The sequence below is a fragment of the Zalophus californianus genome, chromosome 12 (genome assembly GCF_009762305.2).
Source record: "Zalophus californianus isolate mZalCal1 chromosome 12, mZalCal1.pri.v2, whole genome shotgun sequence".
In the NCBI taxonomy this organism is placed as follows: Eukaryota; Metazoa; Chordata; class Mammalia; order Carnivora; family Otariidae; genus Zalophus; species Zalophus californianus.
In genome coordinates, this window is record NC_045606.1 from 92,878,019 (window position 1) to 92,894,460 (window position 16,442).

The window sequence follows — 16,442 nt, forward strand, 5'->3', positions numbered from 1 at the left end:
GTACTAAGTCAAACTCCCATTAGGAGGGTATCCCATCAATACTGGGTATTATCAAACTTTGAAACTTTTGCCAATTTGAAGGGGAAAAGGTGATCTTGTTGTTTCAATTTCTATTTCCCAGAAAACTGAACATTTTTCATGTTCATTGGACATTTACATTTCTTGTTGAAAAATTCCCTATCCACATTTTTTATTCTATTTTTTTCTTGTTGTATAGATATCTTTTGTTCTAGATATTTTATATATTAATCCTTATCCCCCTCCAAATGTTGCAGTCTTTTTTGTTTTTCATTTTATGTCTCATTTGTCATACAAAGTCTTGCTACTCAAAGTGTGGTCTATAGACCAGCAGCAGCATAATCTCCTGGAAGGATGCTAGAGTAGCAGAATCTCAGGCCCCATCTCAGACGTACTGAGCTTTAACAAAATGATTTATATTAAAACTTGAGAAGCAATGAGAGAAGTTTCCTTCTCTTTCTATGGTCAGATATTGCAACATCTTCCTTTATGACTCCATGGCTAATTTCTCATATCCCTCCAAAAGCACTAGATGTCTTCTTTTCTCTAGCTATACTTAACTCCCCAGGTGATCTCATCCAATCTTATGGCTTTATATGCCAAATATGGACCGATGAAGCCCAAATTTTTAAATCCAGCTCTGTCCCCTCAACTCCAGACTCTTTTTGTCCAACTGCCTACTGAACATCTCTACTAAGACAATGAATAGACATCTCAAACTTAACATGTTCAAAGACTAACTTATGATCTACCCCACAACCCTCCCAAAATTTATTTTTCCCAGTCTCTTCATCTCAGAAAATGATAACCTCCTTCTATGATGAGTTCATTGACCACCCAGGCAGAACAGCTTTATAATAAGAATTTTGATATCCTAAAATTGCTTATGTTTTTCATATCTACTAGCTGCTTTGAGATCAGAAACATGTTCTATTCTTCTTTTGTCTCCTCATCACTTATTTTGAGTCGTAGTCATAAACAGGTATTCAATCAGTGCTGAAGTTAAGATTCAAGCTGTCTTTAGAATAGGGTAAGAGAGAAAAAAATTAATCCTAGTTCAGTGATTCTTTCCAGTCCAGCAAGTTGAAGACTTTATAACCCACAGCAACTTCCCCCTTTTTAAAGCTCCTTAGATAAAAATCATGTGCAGTAAGGGTAAAGAACCACTCCCCCAGGGGATGGGAGAGAGAAAGGAAAAAAAAATTGGATTAGCAAAGGAGAATGAGTATGAGGAAAATGAGGGAACGGAGCTGATTAAAACTCATTAGAATAAAAATTTTTTGCTGGGCAGCAGAAAATGATTGGTTTGGTGATGTAGGGCAGGGCCACACCAGAATGTCCAGACATAAGATTTCTTATCTTCCCAAACAAAAGTAATTTTATATCCAAAAAATGAAGAAAAATCACTACAAGCCCTCGTTGAAATTAAAGATGATGAGTCTGGGACAAAAAATTCTTTCAGATTTCCCCAGAAGAGTAAGAGAAAGAACTTTGATGATACTTATAAAATAGAAATATATTAAAAAACAGGATAAAGGGGCGCCTAGGTGGCTCTGTCAGTTAAGCATCTGACTCTTGATTTTGGCTCAAGTCATGATCTCAGGATCCTGAGATAGAGCCGTGCAACCGGCTCTGTGCTGAGTGTGTGGGGGGGTCTCCTTGGGATTCTCTTTCTTCCTCTGCACCCCCCACCCCTTGCCGTGCATGCGTGTGAGCACCCATGTGCTGTCTCCAAAAATAAATACTTTTGTTGTTTTTTTTAAGTAGAATAGGATATTGTAAAACTAAAAGGAGATAGTTTTGGCCTTAACATGGCTTCTTAGAAAAAATGAAGAAAATCTGTTTCAACAATCCTAAAAGGGAAATGAAAGAATTAAAAACAAAAACAAAAACATTCAAGAAAGGTACTAGACTTCCTGTCCTGTTTTGATCTCTTCAGTGGACCACAGCAATTAAAACCAGGTAATTTTAGTAAACAAGTGATCATTTCTAGTGACTTTACAAATGGCAAAATTCCCTCCCCCTAAAAATATATTTTTTTAAAAGCCTACCTCAGAAGATGCCTATGTTAAAATATAAATTCAGACAAACTACTAGGGAAGGAACTATAGGCAAACAATGGTACAAAAAACTATAGCCACCGGCTTCCTTCCTCCCAATAAAAAGGCATCAAGTCCAGATTATTATACGATTGGTTTCATTCAAACCTTTAAAGAAAATATAGTAACAATTATTAGTACATGATAGCATATAAAAAAATCTTCCAAATTCATTTTATGAGACTAGCAAAATCTAGATGTCCAAACTTGACATAGATAATACAGAAAGAAAAAGAAAACCACAATAATCCAACATGTGAGGATAGAAAAAAAATTTTTTTTTAAAGAGAGAGAGAGAGGGAGGGGGAGGCAGAGGGAGAGAGAGGGGCAGAGGGAGGCTGCTGCAGAAGGAGAGGAGGAGAGAGAATCTTAAGCAGGCTCCACGCTCAGCACGGAGCCCGATGGGAGGGGGCTCGATCTCACAACCCTGAGATCATGACCTGAGCTGAAATCAAGAGTCGGACATTTCACCACATCAGAAACTAATGATGTATTATATGGTGACTAACATAACCTAATAAAATTAAAAAAATTAAAAAAAAAAGAGTCGGACCTTAACCGACTGAGCCACCCAGGCACTTTGGATAGAAAAACTGTTTTCCTTCTCCCTCTCCCTTCCCCCAACTCTCCCTCTTGCTCTTTCTCTCAAATTAATGCTAGTCATTCATCAGGAATCCAGTAAAGTCATACCTTAACAGATCAAAGGAGAAAATTACAGATTATAGATGCCAAAAAAAATGACTATTACCAAAGATAAAAAATTTTAAATAAATAATTCAAAAAGAGAGACATGGTCCTAAAGTTTCAGAAGAACTGCTACAAGAATTATGGTACTGTAAGCAAGAAGGCTAGACCATCACTCAGTGAAAAAGATTCTAAATAATTCCTCTAAAATAAAAAAAAAAATACACCAGCAGCTTGAGAAAGAAATCAAAGCTAATAAATCACAGACCAAAATATAAAAGGAAGTTTCTATTGAGATAATTCTAGAATATCTCCAAGCTTAAAGACAGCACATATAAAAAGGAAGCATGAGGAAATGATAAAGACCTGAAATTGTAATCATATAGTCATTAAAATAAAATTTCAGTTGAAGTAAAAAGATTAGAACTAAAGAAAGATTTAAAGAACTGGAAGAGGATTCAGAGAAAATTAGCCAAAAGGCAGAGAAAAATGAATGGGAGATATGAAAGACAAAGAATAGAGTTAGTAAATCCAGAAGTTAAACAGACAATGGGAGAGATATCTGAAGAAAGGATGCCTGTAATTTTCCAAAACAGTTGAAAATAAAAATTACTCAAGAGTAGCACAATGAGTCCTGTGTCTTGGCCATGACAGATAAAACTAAATCCACAACTATACAGGTTGAAGTCAAAGTGCATAAAAGTTCTTAAAGTCAACCAGAGAGAGGGGCGCTTGGGTGGCTCAGTCGTTAGGCATCTGCCTTCAGCTCAGGTCATGGTCCCAGGGTCCTGGGATCAAGCCCCACATCGGGCTCCCTGCTCAGCGGGAAGCCTGCTTCTCCCTCTCCCACTCCCCCTGCTTGTGTTCCCTCTCTCTGTGAAATGGATAAATAAAATCTTAAAAAAAAAAAAAAAGTCAACCAGAGAGAAAAGAAAAATAAATTAGATATATTTTTTTTTAATTTTATTATGTTGTTAGTCACCATACAGTACATCATTAGTTTTTGATGTAGAGATCCACATTCATTGTTTTCATATAACACCCAGTGCTCCATGCAGTATGTGCCCTCCTTAATACCTCTCACCGGGCTAACCCATCCCCCCACACCCCCTCTCCTCTAGAACCCTCGTTTGTTTCTTTTTTCTTTTTTTTTTTTTTAAAGATTTTATTTATTTATTCATGACAGAGAGAGAGAGAGAGAGGCAGAGGGAGAAGCAGGCTCCCAAGGAGCAGGGAGCCTGATGCGGGACTCGATCCCAGGACCCCGGGAACATGACCTGAGCCGAAGGCAGACGCTTAACGACTGAGCCACCCGGGCACCCAACCCTCGTTTGTTTCTCAGAGTCCATAGTCTCTCATGGTTCGTCTCTCCCTCCGATTCCCCCCCTTCATTTTTCCCTTCCTTCTCCTAATGTCCTCCATGCTATTCCTTATGTTCACAAATAAGTGAAACCATATGATAATTGACTTTCTCTGCTTGACTTACTTCACTTAGCATAATCTCCTCCAGTCCCATCCGTGTTGATGCAAAAGTTGGGTATTCATCCTTTCTGATGGCTGAGTAATATTCCATTGTATATATGGACCACATCTTTTTTATCCATTCATCTGTTCAAGGGCATCTCAGCTCTTTCCACAGTTTGGTTATTGCAGACATTGCTGCTATGCACATTGGGGTGCATATGGCCCTTCTTTTCACTACATGTGTGTCTTTGGGGTAAATGCCCAGTAGTGCAACTGCTGGGTCATAGGGTAGCCTCTATTTTTAATTTTTTGAGGCAGCTCCCTACTGTTTTCCAAAGTGGCTTTACCAAATTGCATTCCCACCAACAGTGTAAGAGGGTTCCCCTTTCTCCACAACCTCTCCAACATTTGTTGTTTCTTGCCTTGTCAATTTTTGCCATTCTAACTGGTGTAAGGTGGTATCTCAATGTGGTTGACAGAGAGAGACGCAGTGAGAGAGAGAACACAAGCAGGGGGAGTGGGAGAGGGAGAAGCAGGCTTCCCGCTGAGCACACCGCCCAATATGGGGCTCGATCCCAGGGCCCTAGGGTCATGACCTGAGCCGAAGGCAGATGCTTAACAACTGAGCCACCGAGGCGCCCCTAGATAGCATATTTCTTAACAGTAAAAGAAGCCAGAGGATAATGAAATGACTTCAAGATACAAATGAAAACAGCTGACAACCTAGAAAAGGGAAACTGAACCCAGAATAATGTAGAAGAATGGTATGGGCATGTTAGACTGATCAACAGCCCCCAAAATATCTACATTCTAAACCCCAGAACCTATGTTACCTTATATGACAAAAAGAATTTTGCAGATGTAATGAAGTTTCTTCTTTCTTTCTCTTTCTTTCTTTCTTCTTTCCTTCCTTTCCTTTTCTTTCTTTGCAATTAAGTATCTTGAGTTAGAGTAGATTATCTTGGATGGGCCATAAATGTTACTACACGCATCCTTATAAAATGGAATTGGAGGGAGATTTTTGTTACAGAGGATAAGGTAAACATGAAGATAAACCAGAGAGAGCTGAAGATGCTACACTGCTGGCCCTGAAGTTGAAAGAAGGGACCATGAATCAAGGAATCTAAGGAATGCAGTTCTAGAAGCTGGAAAAGGTAGGGATATGTGCTCCGGAGGGAGAACAGTCTTTTGACACCTTGATTTTGGCCCAGTGAAACCCACTTCGGACCTCAGACCTTCAGAATTATTAAGAGAATAAGTTGTGGTATTATAAAACACCAGGTTTGTGGTCATTTGATACAGCAACCACAGGAAACTAATATAAATGGGGAACCTAGAAATTAATAAACACAAGTGTAAATCTAAATAAGCATAAACTATATAAAACAACAAAAACAATGATAACAACTACTGGGGGGAAATGGCCAGCACTAAAGCATTCTAAGACCCACCTATTATTCAAGAAGAGGGATCCTGGAACATCTCGTGTACCAGACAGATGTCAAAACAACACAGGAGTCAGTTTAAAGGGACTCTTACTGGCCAAATTTAGAAGATTATCAGCAAAAAGAGTAAAAACTATAATTAATTACAACAGATTGCATACATAAAATAAAAACTCTCATAAAAGTAAGTTTTTTAAAAGTTCATAAAAGTAAGAAGTGTGTTTTGGGTGACATTTGCCACCAGTGTAGGTGACTATTACATCTTTAGAAAACTAAACATTACTGGAAAAGAATTATGTATTTATCTTGCCTTTTTAGGGGAAAAATTCTACTTATTCCCATTTGATGTGAGAAGCTTTTACAAAAAAAAAAAAAAAATGCCAGCTAATATAAAATCACTGATTCAGGAAAGGATCACGGGAGGCTAAAACCATTAGATGAAAAGAACAAGAATACTCATATAGTGTCAAAGCATTTCTGCAGATTAAAGACAAAGGGAAACACACACCTTTACAAGGAGATGTGGCTTTGAATCATTAATAGAGGGACAATCCGACAAGTGCCTCTTAATATGATGCAACATAAATGACACATTATCTATCACCCATGAAGTATACCTGCAAAACATTATATAGAATCAAATCAAACTTTTATACTTAACTTCTAATTTAGAAGAAATATCCAGGATAAAAAAATATGCTAAAAACACCACAATGAAATAATCAGGAAAAGAGAAAATATGGGACATTCATTAAGACATTTACCTTTCTCTTTGAAAGTCAAAGCCATGACAACCAGAGAAATCCAAAATGTGGGACATTGCAGGACAAGGGTAATAAATCATGTCATGGGAAACAAAATGGCAGGTGGTCAGTTGAAGACTCTAAGATAACAACTACTAAAAGTCAACAACTAATTCAATGCATGCACAAAAAGGAGATCTTAGTTCAAGGATGGAGGATAGTCATAAAGAACATTCTTAGGATAACTGTGGAAATTTAAACATGGACTTCATGCAATTATGGAATTGTTAATCTCCCTAAATATATTTTAGACAGGTAAAATAATTTTCCAGGACCTATAAATCTAGCAAAATGTTAATAACTGTTGAAGCTAGGCAGTATAGATAATATCCACGTAAGTGTTCATTGTGATGTTATTTCCACTTTTCTGTAAATTTGAGTTTTTCTCCAAACTTTTTATTTCTTTTTCCTTTAATTCTTCCCAACAATGCTTTTTCTCTTAAAGTCTATTTTATGATACAAACCTACCTACACCAGCATTCTACCACTATTTGCCTGATACGTCCTTTCTCATCTTTTCACCTTATTATTATTATTTTTTTAATTAAGTAGGCTCCATGCTAGGCATGGGGCTTGAACTCACAACACTGAGATCAAGACCTGAGCCAAGATCAAGAGTGAGACACTTAAGCAACTGAGCCACCTAGGTGCCCCTCATCTTTTTACTTTCAACCACTGTGTGTCTACTGTAAATGAATTATGCATAGTTCTTTTTGCTAGCTTGTTTTCTTTTAAACATATCTGTTGGTGTTTTAATTAGACAATTTGGTTCACTTACATTTTCGTAAATTTGATTTATTTCGTAAAGCTGATTTATTTCTACCATCTTATTGTGTGTTTTCCACTTACACTGCTTTTTCTTGATTTTCTGACTTCTATAGAAGTGACCAAGTTTTGTTTTTCTTCCTTTTTACCTCTATGTACCAGCTACATTCCAGGCCATAAAACATGTTTCATAACTACAGAAAAGTATTATCAGCCAAACCATATTCCTTTACTATGATACAATTAATTTAGAAATCAGTAACAAAATTTGAATATATTTTGAAAAGTTCAATATCCACTTATTTTAAAAATCTTGAAATATTAGATTTAGGGATCTTTTAACTTAATACAGCATATCTATAAGAAACCTGCAGCAAACCCTATGACCCAGCAATTGCACTACCGGGTATTTACCCCAACGATACAAATTTGGTGATCTGAAGGGGCACATGCACACCAATGTTTATAGGAGCAATGTCCACAATAGCCAAACTATGGAAAGAGCCTAGATGTCCATCAACAGATGAATGGATAAAGAAGATGTGGTATATATATACAATGGAATATTATGCAACCATCAAAAAAATGAAACCTTGCCATTCACAACAATGTGGATGGAACTAGAGGGTATTATGCTAAGCGAAGTAAGTCAATCAGAAAAAGACAAGTATCGTATGATCTCACTGATATGAGGAATTTGAGAAACAAGACAGAGGATCCTAGGGGAAGGGAGGAAAAAATGAAACAAGATGAAACCAGAGAGGGAGACAAACCGTAAGAGACTCTTTTTTTTTTTAAGATTTTATTTATTTATTTGACAGAGAGAGAGATAGCAAGAGAGGGAACACAAGCAGGGCGAGTGGGAGAGGGAGAGGCAGGCCTCCCACGGAGCAGGGAGCCCGATGTGGGGCTCGATCCCAGGACCCTGGGATCATGACCTAAGCCAAAGGCAGATGCTTAACGACTGAGCCACCCAGGCGCCACACCATAAGACACTCTTAATCTCAGGAAACAAAACAGGGTTGCTGGAGCAGAGCGGGTGGGAGGGATGGGGTGGCTGAGTGATGGATATTGGGGAGGGTAAGTTCAATGGTGAGTGCTGTGAACTGTGTAAGACTGATGAATCACAGACCTGTACCCCTGAAACAAATAATACATTATATGTTAATTAAAAAAAAAAAAGAAAGAAACCTGAAGCAAAATATCACAGTAAAAGGTCAGGCATAAGACAAAGGTACCTGTTATCACTATATTATATAGAGAAAGTTATAGTTAATAGTGTGGAAAGAAGATATGAAAAAGGACACAAAAATTGCAACAGTAGAGATAAAAATTTATTTGTAGGAAACATGCTATAATAGAAAAACTAAAGAGAACCTGGAAACCATTAGGGCTAATAACTAGTATCTATAAAGACTAATATAAGAGTTAGTTTAGCAGGATGGCTGTACATAAGATCAAGGATACAAACGTTATATAGTATTCCAATGCATCAGCCAGACCCAATTAAAAAAAGATGCCCTTTGGGGTGCCTGGGTGGCTGAGCTGGTTAAGCATCTGACTCCTGATTTCGGCCCAGGTCATGATCTCAGGGTTGTGAGATCTAACTCCGCGTTGGGCTCTGCGCTAAGCGTGGAGCCTGCTTAAGAGTCTCATTCTTTTTTTTTTTTTTTTTTTTTTTTTTAAAGATTTTATTTATTCATTAGAGAGAGAGAATGAGAGATAGAGAGCACGAGAGGGAAGAGTGTCAGAGGGAGAAGCAGACTCCCTGCCGAGCAGGGAGCCCGATGCGGGACTCGATCCCGGGACCCCAGGATCATGACCTGAGCCGAAGGCAGTCGTCCAACCAACCGAGCCACCCAGGCGCCCAAGAGTCTCATTCTTCCTCTCCCTTTCCCCACCTCCCTCTTTAAAGTAAATAAATAAATATTTATTTATAAATTTAAATAAATTATTTATCTAAACAAACAAATTAAAAGATGCCCTTCACAATAACAACAAAAACCATAAAGAATCTAGGGATAAATCCTTTAAGATTTTATTTATTTGACACAGAGAAAGTGAGAGAGAGAGATAGAGAGCAAGCACAAGCAGGGGGAACGGCTGGCAGGGGAGAAGCAGGCTCCCTGCTGAGCAAGGTGACCGATGCAGGACTTGATCCCAGCACCCTGGGATCATGACCTGAGCTGAAGGCAGCCACTTAACTGACTGAGCCACCCAGGCACCCCTAATCCTTTTTTTTTTTTTAAAGATTATTTATTTTTAAGTAATCTCTACACCCAATGTGGGGCTCAAACTCACAACCCCAAGATCAAGAGTCACATGCTCCACCACTGAGCCAGCCTGGAGCCCCTAGGAATAAATGTAATAAAAGATTTGCAAGACCTTTGTGGAGGGAACAGGAAAATAATATGCAAATGCGTAAAAGAAGATTGAGAAGAGAAACTCAGAGGACTCCGCAGGTTAATTTCATCCTCTCAGTAGCCTATCAACAGGTGTGAGTTTACTCAATGCAAGAAAAGACTGATGAAAGAGACAAAGAGCTCCCCATTCTAATAAGGCCATTTCATCAATCTCAAAGTTCCAATTACTGGCATATTCTAGTTATGTCTACTCTCAGTACACATCTATGTGAAGATAATAGAGCTCAGGGGAGTGTGGTGCTCTGCAACTTACTGTTTCCCACTAAATCTTACTTCACATTTATGCCATGTGATGCATGTGTGTATGTACATGCCCCAAACCTTCATGTGACAGAGACTAACATAAATGTTCTTTAGTGTGAAGACTCAATATCATAATAATCTCAAATTTCTGCAAATTAATTCAGTGCAAGACAATAAACAAAATCCTGAGATTTTTTTTCCCTCATGGAATTTGGCAAACTGATTCTAAAATTCTTATGAAAGCACTGTAAAATGATAGCCTTTTAGCTATTTTAAATAATGAGAGTAAGACTGTACCATATATACAGTAAGACTATCCATGTATCATGGACCATATAATAAATAATGCTGGGGTTACTGGCTATCCTTATGGAAAATGTCAAATAATCCAAAAGAAAAATGGGCAAAGGATTTGTGAATAGGTAGTTGAACTAAAGAGAATTTAGACTATCCAACAGACACATGATAAAATAAATGACCTCACTGGGGCCCTGGGTGCCTCAGTCGGTTAAGCGACTGCCCCACGTCAGCCTCCCTGCTCCGTGGGGAGTCTGCTTCTCCCTCTCCCTCTGCTTTTCCTCCTGCTCATGCTCTCTCTCTCAAATAAATAAAATCTTTTAAAAAAATAAATGACCTTATTAGTAATCAAAGAAACGCAAATTAAAATAAGAAATCATTTCACACCCATGAGACTGGCAAAAAATTTAGGTCTAACCATATACAGCAATAGGTGCTTTTCTATTCTACATGTGGATATAATATAAATGCATGAGAGTAAACTGGAAATATCCCATTAAGCTGAAGATAGGCATTATGCTATCATCTATTATAATATTAACAAATGTACAAGAAGTATTCATTGCAGTAACGTTTATAACAGCAAAATACTAGAACTAAAATACTCCCTAAGAGAAAAATGAGCAAAAAAAAAAAAATGTAAAATGGAATACTATATATAAATCAAAATGAGGAACTAGAGCTAAATATATCAACATGGATACATCTCAAAAACACAACACTGAATGAAAAAAATCAAGTTCCAAGATATATACAGCTTTAAAATATGCAATTAATATTGTTTATGGATATATACTCATGGCAAAAATTTAGAAGTGAGGGGAGGTGGGTGGGAAATGGGGTAATTGGGTGATGGGCATTAAGGAAGGTGATGTGATGAGCACTGGCCATTATATGCAACTGATGAATCACTAAATTCTACTCTGAAACTAATAATACACTATATGTTAACTAAATTGAATGAATTTATTTATTTACTTAAAGGTTTTATTTATTTATTCGAGAGAGAGTGAGTGTGAGTGGAGGTGGTGTGGGATGCAGAGGTGGAGCAGGGAGAGGGACAAACAGATACTGTGCTGAGCAAAGAGCCAGATGTGGGGCCTGATCCCACAACCCCAAGATCATGACCCGAGCTAAAATCAAGAGTGGGATGCTCAACCAACTGAACCACCCAGGCGCCCCTTAACTAAACTGAATTTAAATTAAAAAAATTTTAGAGCAGAGTTGCGCAGTGGAAGCGTGCTGGGCCCATAAATTAAAAAAATTAAAAAAAAATTTAGAAGCATGCATGGGTATGATAAACACTAAATTCAGGATAATGGGTACCTCTGAAGATGAAGAGGGCAGGGAATAGGATCAAAGGATAAGCTCTGATTACCTCTGATGGTCTATAAGGTTTATCACGCTTTATCTGTGTCTGTAATAGGATGAAAGACTTAATTGAACAAAACTGGGTTATAGGTACGTGGATAATCAACATTATTATACTCTATACATTTCTTGTATGCTTGAAAAAGGAAGGAAGGAGAGAATGAAGAAGGAAATTGAGGTGGTGAGTTGGTTAGCTCCTTCCATGCTAAAAGCTGTCCTTACATTTATAATTAGGGGGTAGCCCTAAACCTGCCAACTCCAATCCCTGTGCTCTAGAAAAAAACCAACCAATGAATACACAAAACTTAAAGAGAACTCACAGTCAGACTTCCCATTTAGAAAAGCCTAGACCTATATAACTGCAAAACTCTCTACTCTAATCAACTTAGTCCTTTATTCATGAATATGCATAGACAGTCAAGAACCACAAGATATGAACAGCATGGTGACTACAGTTAATATTGTATTATATATTTGAAAATTTCTAAGAGATTAAATCTTAAGAGTTCTCATCACAAGAAAAAAAACTGTGACCATGTATGGTGACAGACATTAACTAGACTTACTGTGGTGATGATTTCTCTATACAAATAGCAAATCATATTGTATACTTAAAACCAATATAATATGTCCATTATATCTCAATAAAAAAAAAGAAGGGCACCTGGCTGGTTCAGTCAGCAGAGCATGTGACTCTTGATCTCAGGGTCCTGAGTTCAAGCCCCATGTTGGGCATGAAGCCTACTTGAAATAAATAAATTAATTAATGAATTAATAAAGTCAGTCTCTGTCTTTTTAGAGAGAGAGAGAAAAGAATCACAAGACACCAGGAAAATCCAACAGAAGGAAAGAGAAAGATCACTGTGAACAAACAGAATGACTAGGCAAGGAGAAAGTGGAAATACTGTTATCAGAAAACATTTTAGAAAGGGTAAATAACAGAATGAGCATTGGTAAAGACCATGGTAGCAATCTGTAATATAAAGAAAAACTAAAGGTAAAGAAAATTCCAGAGAAATAGAGCAAAACAAAACAAAAAACTGAGATGGATGATACAAGTAAAAAGTTGATATGTTAAGAGCATATCTAGGAGGTTCAAAATTCATTTAACAAGAGTTCTAAATACCTAGAGGGTGTTATGCTAAGTGAAATAAGTCAGAGAAAAACAAATACCATGATTTCACTTATATGTAGAATCTAAAAACTAAACAAATGAACAAACGAAAAAGCAGAAATAGACCCATAAATACAGAGAACTGATGGTTGTCAGAAGAGTGGGGGTGGGTGGTGGGCAAAACTGGTAAAGAGAAGTAGGAGGTATGGGCTTCCAGTTATGGAATAAGTCATGGGGATAAAAGGTACAGCATAGAGCATACAGTCAATGGTACTGGAACGCATTGTATGTTGACAGATGGTAGCTACACCTGTGGTGAGCAAGCGTAACAGAGTTGTTGAATCACTATGTTGTACACCTGAAACTAATGTAACACTGTGTGTCAACTATATGTCAGTAAAAAATTTTAAAAATAGGCTCTGGAGCAAGATGGTGGAGAAGTAGGAGACCTGGATTTCGTCTGGTCTCAGGAATTCAGCTGGATAGGGATCAAACCATTCTGAACACCTAGGAACTCAACAGGAGATAGAAGAAAAGAATACCAGCAACTCTCTGAACAGAAAAGTGACTACTTTCTGGAAGGTAGGACTTGCACAGAAGTGAATTGGAGGCGTTATTTGGGAGGATAGACGGCGGGGGAGGGGGCCTCTGTCGGGCCGCTTCTGAACAAGTGATAGAGCCACAGAGCACAAAATCGGAACTTTCAGAAGTTGGCTCCGCTGAGAGACGTCGCTCCAGTGGCTAAGCAAGGGGTGGAACCCTCGCAGGACAGTGTGGTCTCAGGACCCTTGGGGTCACAGAAAGACCGGGGGTGCCTGAGTGCGGCAGAGCTCCCAGGTATTGGAGCGGGGAAGCGGGCTGTAGAGACGGAGCCGAGGCGTGGGCTCCCAGCTTGGGGTTGCCATAAACTGTGATCGGTGACACAGTCAGGCCACTGCTCCTCCAGCAGGGACCCAACAAGCGGCAGATCCGGAAAGACTCCCTTTCCTCCCCTGGGAGGAGAGGCGTGGGAGCGCACCGCAGGGATCTGCCAGGTTTGGAGACTCCACACCAAGTTGGGTGCCAGAGATAGAAACGCTCGGTCACAGGCCAGGTGAGCACGGAGTGTGGCCGGAGACCAGGGAGACAGGAGTGATTGACTGCTTTTCTCTGGGGGCTCACTGAGGAGTGGGGCCCCGAGTTCTCTTCTCCTCGGGGGTGGAGATTGGGAGGCCACCATTTTCACTCTCGTCCTCCAAAGCTGTACCAAAAATTTGCAGGGAACTAAAGCTCTGAGCAGATTACTTAGCCCAGACCCAGCAACGGCGGGGCAGTTCCGCCTCCGGCAAAGACATTTAGGAAACAACGCAACAGGCCCCTCCCCGAGAAGATCAGCAAGAATCGCCAGCCAAGACCAAGTATACTGATCAATGAGAACGGCAGAACTCCAGCGCTAGGGGAATACTGCACATAGAATCCATGGCTTTTTTACCATGATTCTTTAGTCTTTCAAAGTTAATTTTTAACTGCCTTTTTAAAAAATTTTTCTTTTTTCCTTTTTCAACCAACATCTTATCAATCCCTTTTTAAAAATTTTTTATTTTTCATTTTTAGAGTCATATTTTATCCCTTCATAGCAGTTACTCTTATTTTTGGCATATATATATATAAGTTGTTCTCTCTTTAAAATTTTGAGATACAGTTTCTTCTAACAGATCAAAATATACCCTAAATCTCTAGTGTATGGCTTTGTTCTAGTCTCTCTCTGCCTAATCACATTCTTTTTTTTTTGAATTCTCTTTTCTTTTTTCCAACAACTTCTTATCAATTCCTTTTATAAAATTTTTTATAATTTTCATCTTTACAGTCATATTCCATCCCTTCATCGTATCAACTCTTATTTTTGTACATATATAACTTTTTTTTTCTTTAAAATTTTGGGAGGCACTTTCTTCTAACAGACCAAAATGTACCCAAGATCTAGTGTGTGGCACTGATCTATGCACCAGCCTGATCATATTTGATCATATGCTTTTTTTGTTGGTTCTGTTTTTGTTTCTTTTTATCTTTTTCTTTTTTTTTTTTTCTTTTCTATTTTCTTTCTTTCCCTTTCTTTTCCCCCAGCTTCAGGTCTTTTCTGATTTGTTTAGAGTATATTTTCTGGGGACTTTGTTACCCTGTTAGCATTTTGTTCTCTCATTCATCTATTCTCTTCTGGACAAAATGACAAGATGGAAAAAATAACCTCAACAAAAAGAACAGGAGGTAGTACCAACTGCCAGGGACCTACTCATTAAGGACATTAGTACGATGTCAGACCTAGAGTTCAGAATCATGATTTTAAAGATACTAGCTGGGCTTGAAAAAAGCATGGAAGTTATTACAGAAACCCTTTCTGGAGAAATAAAGAACTAAAAACTAACCAAGTCGAACTCAAAAAGGCTATTAATGAGGTGCAATCAAAAATGGGGGCACTAACTGCTAGGATAAATGAGGCAGAAGAGAGAATCAGTGATATAGAAGACCAAATGATGGAAAATAAAGCAGCTGAGAAAAAGAGAGATAAACAACTACTGGATCACGAGGGCAGAATTCAAGAGATAACCGATACCATAAGACAAAATGACATTAGAATAATTGGGATCCCAGAAGAAGAAGAAAGAGAGATGGGGGCAGAAGTAATACTGGAGCAAATTATAGCAGAGAACTTCCCTAATGTGGGGAAGAAAAGAGGCATCAAAATCCAGGAGGCACAGAGAACCCCTCTCAAAATCAATAAAAATAGGTCAACACCCTGACATCTAAGAGTAAAACTTACGAGTCTCAGAGACAAAGAGAAAATCCTGAAAGCAGCTCGGGAGAAGAGATATGTAACCTACAATGGTAGAAACATTAGACTGGCAACAGACCTATCCACAGAGACCTGGCAGGCCAGAAAGGACTGGCATGATATATTCGGAGCACTAAATGAGAAAAACATGCAGCCAAGAATACTATATCCAACTAGGCTGTCATTGAAAATAGAAGAAGAGATAAAAAGCTTCCAGGACAAACAAAAACTAAAGGAATCTGTGAACACCAAACCAGCCCTACAAGAAATATTGAAAGGGGTCCTCTAAGCAAAGAGAGAGCCTAAAAGCAACACAGACCAGAAAGGAACACAGACAATATACAGTTAACAGTCACCTTACAGTCAATACAATGGCACTAAATTCATATCTTTCAATAGTTACCCTGAATGTAAATGGGCTCAACGCCCCAATCAAAAGACACAGGCTTTCAGATTGGATTAAAAAACAAGACCCATTGATATACTGTCTGCAAGAGACTCATTTTAGACCCAAAGACACCCCCACATTGAAACTGAACGGGTAGAAAACCATTTACCATGCTAACGGACACCAAAAGAAAGCTGAGGTGGCAATCCTTATATCAGACAAATTAGATTTTAAACCAAAGACTGTAATAAGAGATAAGGAAGGAGACTATATCCTACTTAAGGGTCTATCCAACAAGAAGCTCTAACAATTGTAAACATCTATGCCCCTAACATGGGAGCAGCCAATTATATGAGGCAATTAATAACAAAAGCAAAGAAACACATTGACAACAATGCAAAAATAGTGGGGGACTGTGACACCTCCCTCACTGAAATGGACAAATCATCTAGGCAAAAGATCAAGGAAATGAAGACTTTAAATGACACACTTGACCAAATAGACTTTACAGACATATTC

The 16,442-nt window shown here is 38.4% G+C and overlaps 1 protein-coding gene across 10 annotated transcripts in view; it reads right to left on the minus strand.

The window, feature by feature from the left end:
- BRAF (B-Raf proto-oncogene, serine/threonine kinase) overlaps positions 1-16,442 on the minus strand; it is a 181,759-nt gene that overhangs the window by 94,895 nt on the left and 70,422 nt on the right. Inside the window, exon 1 of one of the 10 annotated variants that reach the window (XM_027573131.2) lies at positions 6,219-6,303. The exons of the other annotated variants lie outside the window; for them this stretch is intronic. Within the exon in view, the coding sequence (XP_027428932.1) occupies positions 6,219-6,293 (75 nt within the window). The 5' untranslated portion in view covers positions 6,294-6,303. Of the gene's footprint in view, positions 1-6,218; positions 6,304-16,442 lie in introns of those variants that run through there. 10 annotated transcript variants of the gene reach the window in all.